The sequence below is a fragment of the Panicum hallii genome, chromosome 5 (genome assembly GCF_002211085.1).
Source record: "Panicum hallii strain FIL2 chromosome 5, PHallii_v3.1, whole genome shotgun sequence".
In the NCBI taxonomy this organism is placed as follows: domain Eukaryota; kingdom Viridiplantae; phylum Streptophyta; class Magnoliopsida; order Poales; family Poaceae; genus Panicum; species Panicum hallii.
This window is the reverse complement of record NC_038046.1, coordinates 55,587,056-55,603,673: the sequence shown is the minus strand read 5'-3', so window position 1 is coordinate 55,603,673 and position 16,618 is coordinate 55,587,056. Positions and strand designations below refer to the sequence as shown.

General features: G+C 48.8%; 1 protein-coding gene across 2 annotated transcripts; it reads left to right on the top strand.

Moving 5' to 3' along the window:
- The first annotated feature begins 11,470 nt into the window (after nt 1–11,470).
- LOC112891760 (probable L-type lectin-domain containing receptor kinase S.5) lies at nt 11,471–15,500 on the top strand. 2 transcript variants are annotated; one of them, XM_025958704.1, is made up of 3 exons: nt 11,870–11,982; nt 12,294–12,882; nt 14,247–15,500. In XM_025958704.1, exons 2-3 carry the CDS (start codon nt 12,405–12,407, stop codon nt 15,155–15,157), a joined length of 1,389 nt encoding a protein of 462 aa, XP_025814489.1. In that variant the 5' UTR covers nt 11,870–11,982; nt 12,294–12,404; the 3' UTR covers nt 15,158–15,500. The 2 variants fall into 2 exon arrangements, with proteins under 2 accessions (XP_025814488.1, XP_025814489.1); XM_025958703.1 differs by having other exon boundaries at nt 11,471–12,882.
- Nucleotides 15,501–16,618: the final 1,118 nt, after the last annotated feature.

Here is a 16,618-nt window from a genome sequence, read left to right as displayed (position 1 = left end):
TCCGGTAGCGGTTTGGGACTTGGATCCGTGTGGATCAACCTCGTGTGCCCCTTGGTACTGGAAAACTTGTTTTGTAAAGTGCTTTTAAAACGAACCCCCTCATATAATTGTGTTTCCGCAAATGAACCGTAACTTTATCCTTGGATTATCCTGTGCATTTAATCCTGTTATGTCCCCCTCCGTGGGTGTGAATGGACTTGCTGAGTACGTTCGTACTCACCCCGTTCTTACTTTTACAGTGCAAGATCCCGACTACATCCCCGAAGACGTCGAGTAGGGTTCCGTCCTGCACCCAGTCTTGCCTGTGGGTGAGGTCACCATTGGAGCTCCGCATGACGCAAGACTCTGATGATCCCCTTTTCGTAGTTAGTGTAGTAGTATGGGTTTCTGTTGTAATCCTCGCGATAGTGGCGCTTCACTGCCCATTACCGCGAAGAGTTGTACGGTGATGTACCATCTGATGAATAAAAGTGTTATCAGCCTCCTGGGACTGATAAAGTAACACTTTTAAGTCTTCCCTGATGGGGGGATGCTTCAGGTGGTATCAGAGCCGTAGGCTGGCCGTAGGACGTGACCTTAGGAGCGAGACCCCTTTTCAGGCCCTAGAACTTGTCCCAGTTTAGAAACTTTCTGCACAAACACTCACCACTGGTCTTTGCCTTGTTCCAGATGGCTGGCAATGGATGGGTTAGCGGAATCTGCCACGCAGAGCCCGGCCTCCCCAAGTTACTATTGCTCAGCCTGGAACGCGTCGGGGTTATGGAACCACCGGAGTATGCCTACCATGAGTACATCGCCGGAGGCACCCTTCGGTGCGACACAATGGTTTTTGTGGAGAAAAGCACCCGCTACCCTGATGTGGACCCTTGGTTCATCTCCACCACTGGCTTCCGCTTCCCCGACACCTATCGAAAGGCCGCTCGTAAAGCCCTGCGACGACTGCGTGTGCTCTACAGGCACCACCTTCAGCGGACTCCTATGGGATTTTTCCCACCCGCTGAGGGAAGAGGGCGCACTTGGATTGCCCGAATGAGGGGACTTGGACGAGAAGAAGAAGACCTGGAAGACACGGTCTCCCACCTGTCCATCTACCTCACTGGTTTGGATGCACTCTACCGCGAACAGGCGGCACAACTGAAGCAGCTAATCCATGGGATCGAAAAGATAACCCAGGAGCTGGAGGAACAACGGACAAGAGCCGCAAGCGCCGAGTATTCCTTAGCCGCCCTCCAAGCCCAGATGCAAGAATACGAGAACCGCAACGGAATAGGTGGATGGATCGAGGAAGAAGAAGAAGAACCCATGGAAACCCATTGGGATAAGGGTACTCAGACCGAAAACGAGATGGATCGGTTCCTTCCAATAAAGAAGCGCTCTATCAGGGCCGAGGAAGAATCCCCATGATAGGATTAGCACCCCTAGCTAAAACCCTACCCTAATGACCACGCATCTATGAAAACTGTACCACCCCTGTTGTAATAATAAATATCGTCCACTCCCTTTTGCACCTGTACCAGGTTGTTTACCCTGTTTCTGTTTCAGATGGCTGAGGAAGGATGGACCCAGGGCGATTGCCAAGCTGCACCTGGATTTCCCAGCCTCTTAATCAACACCCTGGAGAACCTTGGCGTTACAGAACGTCCAAGGTACTACAGCCGAGAGTACGAGCACCATGGTACCCTCCGCTGCAGGGTGATCCTGGTCATCGCCAGGAGCAACCGCTACCCCAACATCCAGCCTTGGCGAGCGACCACCACAGGATTTAGACACCAAGATACCTACCCCCTGGCCATCAGAAAAGCACTCCGTTATTTGTGCCGGATTTTTGAAGAACACCTCGCCCCCACGCCAGCGAAGTTCTTCCCGCCGGCCATCAGGACCCCAGTCTGGGAAGCACGCATGAGAAACCTGGAGCGACGTCGCCACGAAGAAGGCCCCCTGTACCAAGTGGCTACTTACCTAGCCGCCCTGGACCAACTTTTTGATGAGCAAGCCAACCTTCTAAGGGAGCAGACCCATCAAGCCGAGCAGGCAGAGCTCGCGGTGAGGATACAGCAGATCCGAGCCACCCACGCCGAGGCAAGAGCCGCAGCCGCAGTCAGCAGCGAAGCAGTTGCCCAAGAAAGCCTCAGGCAGGCCCGAGACCGGCGTATGCAAGATTGGACCCAAAGTGGGACGCCAGTCCCGGCAATTGGGGAAGACCATGTTTTACTAGGGACACCCGTCATAGGGTGGGGATCACTCTTTGGGAGCACACGAGCCCCACCCGAGAACCCTGAAAGTTCTGCTGCCGCCGACGAAGGGGATGCTGCAATGCAACTCCTGACCGATGGGAACCCAGAAGACGGCGAGCGAGAACCTCTCACCCTGTCCGCCCCGGAAGAAGACACACCACGAAAGTAGAGTGACCGACGCCATCCCAGTGATGCCCCTCCCCAGCCTTTCTGTTTACGCCGTACCCTTAAGATGAGACCCTGGCCGAGTAGCACGGGACCTAGTCGTACCCCCAAGCTGTACCCCCCCTTGCTGTAATAAAAAGGGTTTGTGCTTGCTGTTTGTGGTGATTGTGTGCTGGTTTGTTGTGTGCTACTTGTTTATATGGGTACCGGCAGAAGGTAGATTCTGCCTTATATATACGAATTAAACAACTTAAACATCACAAAATCGTAACCCCGATTTACCCAATCAACAGGTGACCCCCCGGAACGTCGCGAGGGCCTCCCGTGGCCGGAACCCCGTAGCCGCTAGTGTCGGAGCACAGCCCGTTGAACAAGATCTTCCCCAAGGGGAGCATGAAGTAAGCCAGAACCGAGGGGGAAGTCAAGAAGGAGAACAACTACCACCACCCCCACCCCTCGGAGACCTGGCGCAGATCATCCATAACCAGACCCTTATACTGGAGACTCTAGCGAATGCCCTCATTAACCGGCAGCCACGAGGGCAGAATATGAACGACAAGCTGACGGCCTTTCTAAGGACCAAGCCACCTACCTTCGCCGGATCCTGCAACCCGTTGGATGCTGACGACTGGTTGCGAGTAATTCAGAGGAAGCTCAAACCATTCGAATGCCAGGACCGGGATAAAGTCCTTCTGGCAGCCCACCAGCTCACCGGAACAGCATTATCCTGGTGGGAAAACTATTGTGCCGCAGCCGAAGATGGCTCTACCATCACCTGGGGAGAATTCGTAAGGGAGTTCCGCCGCTACCACATCCCTTCGGCCACTATGAAGCGCAAGGCGGATGAGTTTCGCGCACTACAACAAGGAAGCATGACGGTGGAAGAATACACCCACCGGTTCATAGAATTGGCCCGGTACGCGCCGGAAGAAGTAAACGACGACGATAAGAAGCAAGACATGTTCAAGAAGGGGTTAAACCCAGAACTCCGGACCTTGCTTACTCCCCAGATCTATCCGGACTTCAACACCCTGATGAACAAGGCTATCCTCACAGAAAGGGCCAAAGCTGAAGAGAGAAAGGATAATAAACGCAAATTCCTGGAAAGTAAGGCCCGCCAACAGGACCGCTTCCAAAAGCCGAGGAACTCCAACTACACTGCACCAAGATCCCAGGCCCCAATGCAGTATAGGACTCAGTCCCAAGTGACAGGATCACGAGCCCCTGAAGCACAGCCTAAGAGTCAGAATACCATGAGGGCCCCGCAGAGCAACACCAGCCTGGCTGCTTCCGACAACAGCAACGTTAGGGCCTGTTTCAACTGCCGTGAGACAGGGCACTTCATCACCAACTGCCCTTACGCCAAGAATAAGCCGGCCACGTCAGCCTTCTCCAACACAGTGAATGGGCCCAGACCAGCCCTAACCGGTGCCAACCGAGTGCCCGTCCGCAACAACGACGGCAACCAGCAGGTGAAGCAGCAATCAGTTGGACGAGCCCGCGTCAATCACATCGACGCGCAGGAAGCTCAAGAAGCTCAGGGCGTAGTGCTCGGTGAGTATCTAGTCAACTCAGCTCTGGCAACGGTACTATTTGATTCTGGAGCATCGCACTCGTTTATATCCTCGAGCTATGTGGAGAAACACAAAATACCTACAGTACTACTAAAAACACCCCTATTAACCCGGACGCCTGGAGGCGACATCAATTGTCAATTAGGTTGTCCACGGGTAAGGATCAATCTAAGTGGGTAGACTTTCTAGCAGATTTGGTAGTACTTAAGTCTGGGGGAATAGACGTGATCCTTGGAATGGATTGGTTAAGCCGACACAATGGTCTCATAGGCTGCACTGACAAAGTGGTACACCTAACAAACCCCGAAGGAGTACAAGTGATCTGCCATACCCGGGATAGTAAGTTTGACCCAATGATGTTTAGCATGGAAGCCAAGTCCTTAGAAGGAGTCCCGGTAGTAAACAAATACCCAGATGTGTTCCCCGAAGAGCTTCCCGGTATGCCGCCAGATAGGGATATAGAGTTCATCATAGACCTTATCCCCGGAACATCCCCTATAACCAAGAGACCCTACAGGATGGCGGCCTTGGAGTTGACAGAGTTAAAGAAGCAACTAGAAGAACTGCAACGAATTGGCTTTATTAGACCGAGCTCGTCGCCATGGGGAGCCCCAGTTCTGTTTGTCAAAAAGAAGGATGGGAGTATGAGGTTGTGCGTATATTACCGGGCACTGAACGAGGTTACCATTAAGAACAAGTATCCCCTCCCCAGGATTGATGACCTTTTCGATCAGCTAAAAGGAGCCAAGTACTTTTCCAAGATCGATCTAAGGTCAGGATATTTTCAGCTCAAGATTAAGGAAAGTGACATCCCTAAGACAGCTTTTGTCACCCGCTACGGGCAGTTTGAGTTCACCGTAATGTCCTTCGGACTAACCAATGCCCCTGCTTACTTTATGAACCTCATGAACAAAGTGTTTATGGACGAGCTGGATAAGTTTGTCGTAGTCTTTATCGACGACATACTTATTTACTCCAAGAGTGTTCAGGAACATGAACAACATCTGCGGGTAGTGTTGGAAAAATTAAGGATACACAAACTATATGCAAAATTTAGCAAATGTGAATTCTGGCTGGAGAGAGTAGCTTTCCTTGGTCACATTCTGACCGCGGAAGGAGTAGCAGTGGACCCAGAGAAGGTTGAAGCCGTATCCAATTGGCAGCAACCGACTAACGTTAGTGAGATCAGAAGTTTTTTTGGATTAGCCGGATATTATCGGAGATTTATTGAAATATTCTCTAAGATAGCCCGACCCATGACGGAATTTCTTAAGAAGGAGAAAAAGTTCGCTTGGACGGAATCCTGTGAAAGGAGTTTTCAAGAATTGAAGCGAAGACTGACAACCGCCCCAGTGCTGACCCTACCGGACATTCATCGGGACTTTGTCATTTATTGTGACGCATCCCGACAAGGATTAGGGTGTGTACTGATGCAAGACGGAAAGGTTGTTGCATATGCCTCCCGCCAACTCAGGACTCATGAGCAGAATTATCCGACCCATGATTTGGAACTAGCAGCCGTAGTGCATGCCCTTAAGATTTGGAGGCATTACCTGATCGGAAATAAGTGTGAGGTTTACACCGACCACAAGAGTCTGAAGTATATCTTTACCCAGCCGGATTTAAATTTAAGGCAGAGAAGATGGTTGGAGTTGGTCAAGGACTATAATTTGGAAATTCAGTATCACCCCGGAAAGGCGAACGTGGTAGCCGATGCCTTAAGCCGAAAAACCTATGGACCCAAGGATGACCGCCTACGTGAGGAAATGGCACGATTAAACGTGCACATTGTTCCGCGAGGTTCCAGCCATGTGCTGAACGTCCAACCAACATTAGAGGATAAAATTAGAGAGGCTCAAAACTCGGATCAAGAGCTAGTAAAGATCTGCAAGCAAACTGGAGAAAACAAAGCACCAGGTTTTAGAGTGGACGATAAGGGGACGTTGTGGTACGAGAATAGGATTTGCGTACCCCAGAATGGAGACTTCCGGCAAGTAATCATGGACGAAGCCCATAACTCAGCCTACTCCATCCATCCAGGATCCACCAAGATGTATATGGACATAAAGCAAAAATATTGGTGGAATGGAATGAAGGCGGATATTGCAAGATTCGTGGCTCATTGTGACACTTGTCAAAGGATAAAGTCCGAACATCAGAAGCCGGCAGGATTATTGCAACCCTTGCCTATTCCGGTGTGGAAGTGGGATGAGATAGGGATGGACTTTGTAGTGGGACTACCCCGAACACAGAAGGGACACGATTCCATATGGGTAATTGTGGATCGACTCACTAAATCGGCACATTTCATACCCGTAAGGACCACTTATGGTGGAGAAAAGCTGGCAAAACTTTAGGTGGAAAACATAGTAAAGTTACATGGAGTGCCTAGCAGAATTGTCTCGGATAGAGGGATCCAATTTACATCTAGGTTTTGGAAAAGCCTGCATAAAGCCATGGGCACTAAGTTAGACTTTAGCTCCGCATACCACCCACAGACGGATGGTCAAACCGAAAGGGTGAATCAGATCATGGAAGATATGCTGAGAGCATGTGTCCTGACCTATGGAAATGATTGGGAACAGAGTCTGCCCTATGCAGAATTCTCGTACAACAATAGTTACCAAGCCAGCCTGGGCATGTCGCCATTCGAAGCTCTCTATGGAAGGAAGTGCAAAACTCCCCTAATGTGGTCGGAAGTGGGAGAACGTGCCCTAGTGGGACCCGCACTTATAAAAGAGGCAGAACTAAAAGTAGCGGAGATCCGCGAGAAATTGAAAGCAGCTCAGTCCCGACAGAAGAGCTACGCAGACAAGAAAAGGCGAGAAATAAGTTTCGATCCAGGGGATTTCGCCTATCTCAAAGTCTCGCCTATTCGAGGGACGCGAAGATTTCAAGTACAAGGAAAATTGGCCCCTCGATACGTTGGACCGTATCGGGTTCTAAAGAAAGTCGGAGCGGTAGCATACCGACTGGAGTTACCGGAAGAAATGTCGGATATACATCCAGTATTTCATATCTCGCAATTAAGGAAGAGTTTGAGAGTACCCGAGGGTGAACACGTGCCGGTAGAAACAATAGACCTGCAACCGGATCTACGGTACCAGGAAGTACCGGTCAAAATTCTGGACACTGTCACTAGAAGGACAAGGAACTCCGAGGTACGGATATGCAGGGTTCAATGGAGCAGACACGGAGTAGAGGAAGCAACCTGGGAACGCGAGGAGGCTCTAAAGAAGGAATTTCCCCATCTGTTTAGGAGCCAGCCGAATCTCGAGGACGAGATTCATCTAAGTGGGGTAGGTTTGTGACGCCCTGAAAATCCGCCAATTTAAATCGCGTTTATCGTTTAAAAATGTTCATCGTCAAAACCCTAAAATGACCCCTGCCCCACAGCGCTCGGCGGTCCGACGACCGCGCAAGATCGCTTCCCGCAATCGGCGCCGACGCAATTCATTTCCCCCGCATTGCGCGAATATCGCGCGCGTGGCCGACCGGCCGCGGTCACCGCCGCGATCGGCGCCGACGCCCCCTCCTCTCTCTCCCTCTTTTTTTTTCCCTCTTTCCTATTTCCCTCTCATTTCCCTTTTCTTTCTTTCTTTCCTTTCTTTCTTTTCCTTTATTTTCTTTCCTTTCTCCCTTTTTCCCTCCTTCTCTTTTCTTTCTTTTTCTTTCCTCCTCCTTCCCTCTTCCTCCCTCCTTCCCTGCCGCGCGCCTGCTCTGCCAGGCCGCGCCGCGACGCACGCGCACGCGCAACGCGTGGCCGTGCGCCGCGCCGCGCCATCCGTCGCCACGCCCTCGCCCTGGCCCGCGCCATGCCGCGCCGCGCGCGCACGGACGCCGCGACACGCGCCGCCGCAGCCCTTTCCCCGCGCGCGCTCGCTGTGCCCCTGCTGCTGACGCCCCGCTTGCGCCGCACTGTGCCCGCGCGCGTGCCGAGCCGTCGCGTCGTCCCGGCCTCGCCGCCCGCGCCGCCGCTCCACGACACGGGCACCATTAAGGTGCTCCGCACCGCCCGCCTGCCCCTCCTCACCGGCCACCACCGCCACCCACCTTGGCCGCCTATAAAAGGGGCCGGGGAGCACCCCGGCACCCCCACGACCGCCACCGCCCGCCCAAACCCTCGCCTCCCCCGCTCCAGCGCCGCCCCGACGAGCCGCCCTGCGCCGCCGCCCCTGCCCCCGTAGGCACGCCCCCTCACCGCGTCCCAAGCCGAGGTAAGGCCGGGGATGGGTCCCCCGCATCTCCCTCCCCCTTTTTCCCCCACTCCCGAGCCGCCACCGAGCCCCGACCGGCCGGCACGGCCACCGTCGGCGCCCTCCCCCACCCCTCCTCTGTTCTGTGCGGGAGGGAGGAGGAAGAAAGGGCCTTTTTGCCCAAAACCCCCTCCCTTTCCTGTATTTCCCCAAAGAAACCCCCCCCCCTTAGGAGCACCCCTATCCACCCATTCTTTGCAAAAGAAACCTCGCCCTTTTCAATAATTCAAAATAAACCCTCCATTACACAAACCCATTTGTACTTGACATCCTTTAGCGTGCCCTGCGTATTTCTAGAATTTGCAAATAGGCCCTTGCCCCCTCCAGACACTTACGAATAAACCCCTGGAGCCCTGTTTAACCACCGAACCCCTTTAGCTCGTCATTTTATGTGCGAAACGACCTCCGATTGACCCGAAACTTTACCACTCCATTTCTAGTATAGTTTTAGCCATGCCATTAAGAAACCACCCAAAGATATCACCCCTAACTCCGTAACTAAATTATTTCCGATTCAGGCCCAACGGTAAAAGCTTTTAGTTCTTTCGCTTGATTGTATGTCTGTTTGTTTGCGTCATAGGACACGGAGTGAACGAAGAAGTTCCCGACTGCGACCAAGCAACCGAGGACCAGTTCTGCGACCCCGAATCCGAGGGACAGTACTTCGATCAGGACCTTCCGCAAGGACTTGACGATGGCAAGTTCAACTCCGCCCTTTGATGCATATTTTTGTCCTAGTTTTTATAAACACAACACAGTGGCCTGTTTTATAAAATTGCATGGTTTTGCGTGTCGTAAACATGGTAGGATAGCCACCCTTATCGTGATAACCATACCTTGAACACCTGATTTTATAAAGAAAACGCGTGTGTGTGGGAAGGGATAAAATATGGTTTTGAGAAGTGAGTCAGACGGGATGGATGGCATTTCTGTGTGAAATGCCGTTGGTGTGCTCGTACCTGTGTGGTTGAGCGTGAAAGGGAGATATCCATCTTGTCACCCCTAAGGACCGAGTTGATGTGTCGTCTCACCTAGCTTCCTGTCGTGCAAACCACTTGACCGTTGTATGGGCAACGGCTTAGCCTAACCCCACTAGTTAGTCTGATAGCCATCAGGAGAGCTGGGAGCAACGGGTGATCAAGGAGACGGGATAAGCTCTGTGTGACTTATGCCCCGGTTAAACCTCGGTATTAGGTCGGATGACCCCTTGATAAATCCCGTGGTGGCTAGCCAGGTCTAGCTAAGGTGGGTAAGGGCTTCGATGGGATCTGCACCGGCACTAAGGTGTTCGTGCTGCGGTACCCCGCCTGTGGGTAAAGTTGCCCACCTCTGCAGAGTTAAAATCTATTCGAATAGCCGTGCCCACGGTACTGGGCAAGTTACGGTGTGGTCACATAACTAGTGTTTCTCTCTGGGAATGGTTAAGCTGGTGTGAGTTGTTTGGAAAGTATCCGGCAGTTGTGCCGTATGCTACGGCGGACAGGGAGTCCGGTAGCGGTTTGGGACTTGGATCCGTGTGGATCAACCTCGTGTGCCCCTTGGTACTGGAAAACTTGTTTTGTAAAGTGCTTTTAAAACGAACCCCTGCATATAATTGTGTTTCCGCAAATGAACCGTAACTTTATCCTTGGATTATCCTGTGCATTTAATCCTGTTATGTCCCCCTCCGTGGGTGTGAATGGACTTGCTGAGTACGTTCGTACTCACCCCGTTCTTACTTTTACAGTGGAAGATCCCGACTACATCCCCGATGACGTCGAGTAGGGTTCCGTCCTGCACCTAGTCTTGCCTGTGGGTGAGGTCACCATTGGAGCTCCGCATGACGCAAGACTCTGATGATCCCCTTTTCGTAGTTAGTGTAGTAGTATGGGTTTCTGTTGTAATCCTCGCGATAGTAGCGCTTCACTGCCCATTACCGTGAAGAGTTGTACGGTGATGTACCATCTGATGAATAAAAGTATTATCAGCCTCCTGAGACTGATAAAGTAACACTTTTAAGTCTTCCCTGATGGGGGGATGCTTCAATATCTTTTTCTGGGGAGAAGTATACGGTTGTCATCGGTTTCTACGTTCAACATCGACAACTCCACCATGACGTCGTTGGTAGTCACGAGAGAAGGGCGATATCCGAAATTCAAACGACTGGTTCGGTGGAAGTGATGTGGAAGGTGCAATCATGCATATGGAAAATTATGTGGTGGAGCTTGATAGGGAAACGGCCGTCCGTGGACCCGTTGACTAGCTAGGGAAAGGGCTTTAGGCGAGGAGATTGGGCCACACTGGTAATTTCGCATGGATTTTCTTTTTTTTAAAACAGTATTTTTTTAATTAATTAGCATACTTGGTGCCCTTGATCCAGCCGGCCAACAAAGCTAAGCCAGTGAGCAAAGCGTGTAGCCTGAAGAAAAAAAATCCGGTGCATACAGGCTGCAAGATCGAACGCAGACTGCGATCCTGCCCTATCCTCCGGCGGGCTAAGAGCGTTTAGCCCGCTGCCGACTACAAAAATTTGCTATATCGTCTAAAGTTAATATTGTAGTCAACAAATATAATAGATTGGCTATTATGTTGGCTAAAAGAGTGTTGTGTAATTAATATTAGACCCACTTGCATACTCTCATTCTCTCATCTCAGTCTGGGAATTTATGCTATAGCCAGTTATGAGCTGGCTACTATCCTACAGCCAGCTCCTTCTTTCTCTTCTCTCTTCTCTTCTCCACCTCAGCATAAATATAATAAAATAAGACTTATAGTCAGCTGACTGGAACTTATTGTACCTGCTCTTGTGGATTCAGGGCGTGTTTGGATCCCGGCCACAGATCGCCACGCGGCAAGTTCGGCGAGCTGCGCCTGCAAAAGCTGCTGCTTTGTTGGTTTCTAAGCTTTGGCAACGAATACGTTTAGCAGCTATAACTTTTCGACGTTCATTTTCTCGCAGCAGCTTAGGCGGCGGAATATTTTTCCGCCGCGCCCGGCGGACTGTGGCCGGCATCAAAGCACGCCCGCCATCACCATCAGTCGCGACGAGGACGCCTAGCCAGGTCTGCGTAGCAGACTTGACCTGGTAAGACATAGTTTTTTACATGAAACACGGTTTTTTCGTATTTTTTCTTCTCTTTCCATTGACTCTCACGCCACCTTAACTTTTTCTTCCATAATAACGTATTTAATACTATGTTTCAAACAAGCTTAAACGCATTCACGCGTCGGCAACCGGAGCGGGGCCTAGAAGCCCGCAACACCCATCTCCACTAGAACTTTTTTTTCCACCGTACGCTACTTATATCAGCAGGCGAGGTCTCGCCACCAGGGGGCCTAGCCATTACAGGATGGGCTTTCATGCTATTAAGCTTCCACAGGTGCCAGCAGTCCCATTTTGGTGCACCATCCTACTCCTCCTATGCTTGCTTCTCTCCTGCTCGCAGGCAAAATCAGCATGCAAATGCCCCAGCTCCGACCAGGATCCCAGCAACATGTACACCTTGAGCAATACCTTCGACAACCTTCATAGCTACCTGCTTCCGGCAAACTCGAGTTCTACGTTTCCATCAGCTGGCCTCGGGTCTTACAAGAAACTTCCTACTTCGAAGCTGAACTTATCTGAACCGGGGCTCCTCATCCTTCATGATCAATTGATCAAGCTGTGGGCGGAACCAACAAGCGGCAATTGGACGACGATCCGCGAGGCATCCTTCAGCGTCGAATTCACCATGAGCATCTACCAACCAAACAACCAGAAGACGCCAGGTGGTGGTAATTTGATCATCTTCGCCATAATCCCTGCCGACTTTCTGTATGCGTATGGGTATGGCAATGGGTCCTTTGCTATTGCTACACAACTCAATTCCTCCGCCTGTGACAGATTTGAGCCTATCGTGGATGCCACCAAACTCGCGGGCAACCAATTCACCATCATGGCCGGTAGATATCATCAGATGATACTTAATGAAACTGTTATGTGTGTGGGAATTGACATAAAGCCGTTGGGGGCAGTCGATTCAATTAAGACAAAGTACAGTGTTTCGATTGACTACAACTCTATCGGCCATAACATGACGGTCCAGGTCAGCGTCGTCGATGGAGGAGATGAAAGAAAGCAAAGCAGCGGCAGCAAGCAACGCGTCAGCTTCAGCAACATCTATTCGCAGTTTGGCTTCTTCAGCTTCTACTCCTCCATGGGGCAGCTCTTTCAACTCGACACCTTGAACTCGACGGTCGAGCGGCTCTCCGAAACAATCCCTCACAAGAAGAAATGGACTACTACCATTATATTGTCCTCGGTTCTCGGATCAGCAGCTGCCACCGTGGTCACGGCAGCTGTTGTGTATTGCTACTTTAACTCCAAGTACAGGGGGTGGAAGAAGGAGCTGGATCAGCTGGCCAAGTCCATGCAGCTCCTGCCAGGTGTGCCGACTCAATTCAACTTCAATGATATTCGAAGAGCAACCAACAACTTTCACGAGACGACGAAGCTGGGGCGAGGCGGGTTTGGCGCTGTGTATAGATGCAGGCACCCTGGCCCCAAAAAGAGTGAGGCGCTGGAGGTCGCCGTTAAGAAGTTCAGTCGGGATGACAACCGACGTTACGAGGACTTCCTAGCAGAGGTCAGCGTCATCAATCGTCTCCGCCACAAGAATATTGTCCCTCTCGTTGGTAATGGCCCATATCCTATACTTTGTTTGTTTATGTATGAAACACTTTTTCCCTTATCAACTTATTTCAGGTTCTATTTTTGGGAGTTAAACAGTACTATACCTTCGGCCATTTAAGGAAGACTTTCATACAGATCATAAAAATTACATGTAGGCTAAAAGATTTATGTGAAGCGACATCTTTTAAATGATCCGAGGGAGTACAAGATTTCTACGATGTCCCTTATGTTTTCCGCAAATGCATGGTTGATAGTTTTTTTATCTTCTTTTTATAATAATTTTCTCAAATAGTCATGGTTTTCTTTAGCTTAACTGAGGCAATCCCTGATGTTTGTCTATCAAGTGGCCCACGGTTTTTTTGTTTAGAAAGTATTGGTGGAGGATTACTGGTTGTTTTCCTCTCTAAAAATGTCTAAATTAGATAAGAATACCTTTGCCTACTTGATAGAAATTGTGAGGACGGACAATAACCCTCAGGCATTTGAAAAGAAAGCTTGAAAAATCTTTGATATCATGTATGCAATTAAGTACATAATAGTCGATGCCATATGCATCCCATGCATGTGTAATATTTCTAAACACTAATCTTTTGCAAGTGTTGCAAAAGGCACGCAATAGTTTTTTTTCTTTAATTGCTGAAGTCAACTGGAAATAAGATGGCCTGTGCAAATTGTGCACCTAGACCTATTATGGTTTATATAAACTTTTATTGTTTTTAGTTATATTTGCGTGCTCCTATTTTATTAACCATTTCTTACTGGGCAATTTGAAATCAACAAATGAATAAACTACTTTCATATAATTCACTTGATCCTCGTTGTGTTCCATCGTTCACCTATCTTGTATCATGGGCGTTAACAGAAGGCGAGATGCTCAACCTCATGCGACCAGGAAACTTAAGACCTTGTTTGGATCTAATATAGATTAAAGAATCTGAATAGTGGCTGTTTATATATTATAAATAGCTGGGCTATTTGGATCCTTGGATTATTATAAGGTTGTTTGAGGGTTGATCGTGTCTATAATATCAAAATAGTAGAGTGGAATGAAATTGTGATATACAAATAATCTGGTTGAAAATCAGATTTTTGCAATAGTTCGAGAATATAAACCGGACTTTTTCCAATAAAATATTAGGAATGAATGACATATTTTTGTAATACTTGAGGGACACTTTTTCTATAAATAATGGTTGTGAACCGACTGCATAGGCTGACTTTGTCCATATTAGGTCGCACTATTAGTCCGGGCTAATCAACTGTTTCATCTTAGGAAATAATCTGGATTTTTTTTATTCTAACACTTTGTTATGTTAGTTCCTGCTTTTGAAAGAAATTCAGTAAGTGCCTGTGCATAATTTTTCAGGGTGGTCTTACAATAAAGGAGAGCCCTTACTTATCTACGAGTACATGCCTAATGGTAGCTTGGACCAACATCTCTTCGGCAGGAGCGGTGGTAAACAGCAGCAGCCAACTCAGATTAACAGGTGGGACACTCGTTATAACATGGTGAAGGATATTGCTACAGGACTGCACTATGTCCATCATGAGTACGAGCGTAGGGTGCTCCACCGTGACATCAAGGCAAACAACATCATGATCGATTCCGCCTTCCGAGGACGCCTAGGGGATTTTGGACTTGCCTGTGTTGTGGCCGAGGGAAAGAACTCCTATACTGACATAGGCGCCCCTGGAACCCTTGGCTTCAGGGCACCTGAGTATGTTCATAGCGGAAAGGCCACAACCAAGTCGGACATCTTTGCATTTGGGGTCCTCATCCTGGAGATTGTAACAGGCAAGGCGGCGGTTGATGCGCAGTTCTGTCATGTTACAGATTGGGTCTGGCGTCTTCACAAGGAGGGTAGGCTACTCGATGCTATTGACCACCCTCTGCTGACAACCGAGTTTGACGCCAGCGATGCCAAGCGTCTGCTACTTCTCGGTTTGGCATGCAGCAACCCGAACCCATCGGACCGGCCGACAATGGTGGAGGCTGTGCAGATCATAACCAAATCGGCATCGCCACCAGACGTGCCTCTTGAGAAGCCAAGGTTTGTATGGCCACCAGAAGGGCTTTCCTTGAGCCCTGACGACAGCACAGAGCTGAGTAGTTTGGGCAGCAGTCTGACGGTCGGGATCGAGATGACTGCAGGACATGGCTCTCCTGAGAACGGAGGCAATTGTTTGCACCACCGACCCATCACTCCTATGGCAGGGCCTTCGCAGGAGCTCTTCTCCATTTATCACACTTCATGCAGAGTAGCGAATGAAAGGTAGTAGTTGAAAATTCTTGGTACGTATATATGCTGGTTGGTTGCGGCATCGATTTGCTCCGCTTCACCGATGAAGCCTTGTGTGTGTTTGTACAAGTGTGTACCATGAGAAAATTTCCAAATCCTGGCCACGCCAGTGAGGAAGATCTTTTTTACCTCAGTCTGAAATTCGCTTATACGGAGGAGTTGAATCTAGGATATAAGAGTGCTATTAGAGCTATCTAACCAAATCAGCTAGAGGTCCATTCGCATAACAATCTTTATGAAGTAGTTGAACGTGGAAGCAGGCCAATGTACCCAACTCAAGTTTGCTGCTTGTTTGAGACCTTCATCCATTGTGTTTGTCACATGATGTTTCCTGTCAACAAAGTGTATTTTTATAGCCTCCATTGGACATTGGAATATTAATAACCTTGAAACTTTGGAGAAGCAGATGTGTGATCAATGGGGAGCGATTCAGGTGCTCCGGGTGCATCACGTGCTCCTGCGCACCCGAGGGATTGCAACGTGGACGTACAAGATGCACCCACTGTGCATCCACTCAACTTTGCATTTCAGCTCCTATGTGTTTATCAAATCAATCCGCTGTCCAAACTTGGATGCATAGCGGGTGCATCTGGTGCGTCCATGTTGCATCCGACGGTTGCAATCCGTCGGGTGCACGTGATGCAACCGAAGCACCTGAATCGTTCTCGTGATCAATGATCCCCACAAACTAATTATATAAATATATAAATAGAGACTAATTTACGAAATAAATTTTTAATTAAACCTAATTAGTCCATAATTTAGCAATATTGTGCTACAGTAAATATGTGCTAAGGTGGATTAATTATACTTAATAGATTTATCTCGTGAATTGATCTTCAATTATGCAATTAATTTTATAATTAGTCCATATTGAATACTTCTAATTGGTGTCAAATATTCAATGTGATCGAATTAAAATTTGGTCATCCGAATCCAAACATATTCAGTGCTGCCACCGGTTCTTGCTGGTTGTCATGTCGGCTATTGATCGGAGACGAGAGAGCTACCGAGCGCCAGCCTGCTAGGACACAGTGATAGGCAAAGATTGATTATCAGCATTGTCAGAAGCACAAGCGCCTGCTTCGCTTTCAATTGCATCTGGACAATGAAGACTGCCAGCATATAGATAAATTAGGCTACATCTATGCAATCATTTTATTATTAGCTTATATTTAATATTTTTAATTGATGTCAAACATCCGATGTAATAGGGACTAAAGTTTAGTCTTCTCATCCGAACAGACCCTAAGTTCAATCTGTATCACTGCATTAATTGTTGCAGTTAGAGGTAAAGGATGTTAAATTTTAATCTAGATAATTTAAGAATCAGGCTCTAATTTTATATAATTTTAAAATAAAAATATATAAAGTCTAAATTGGACGGTGAAGGAAGCAATAAGGTCATATGCATATCCGTTACCACATTTAGTTGTAG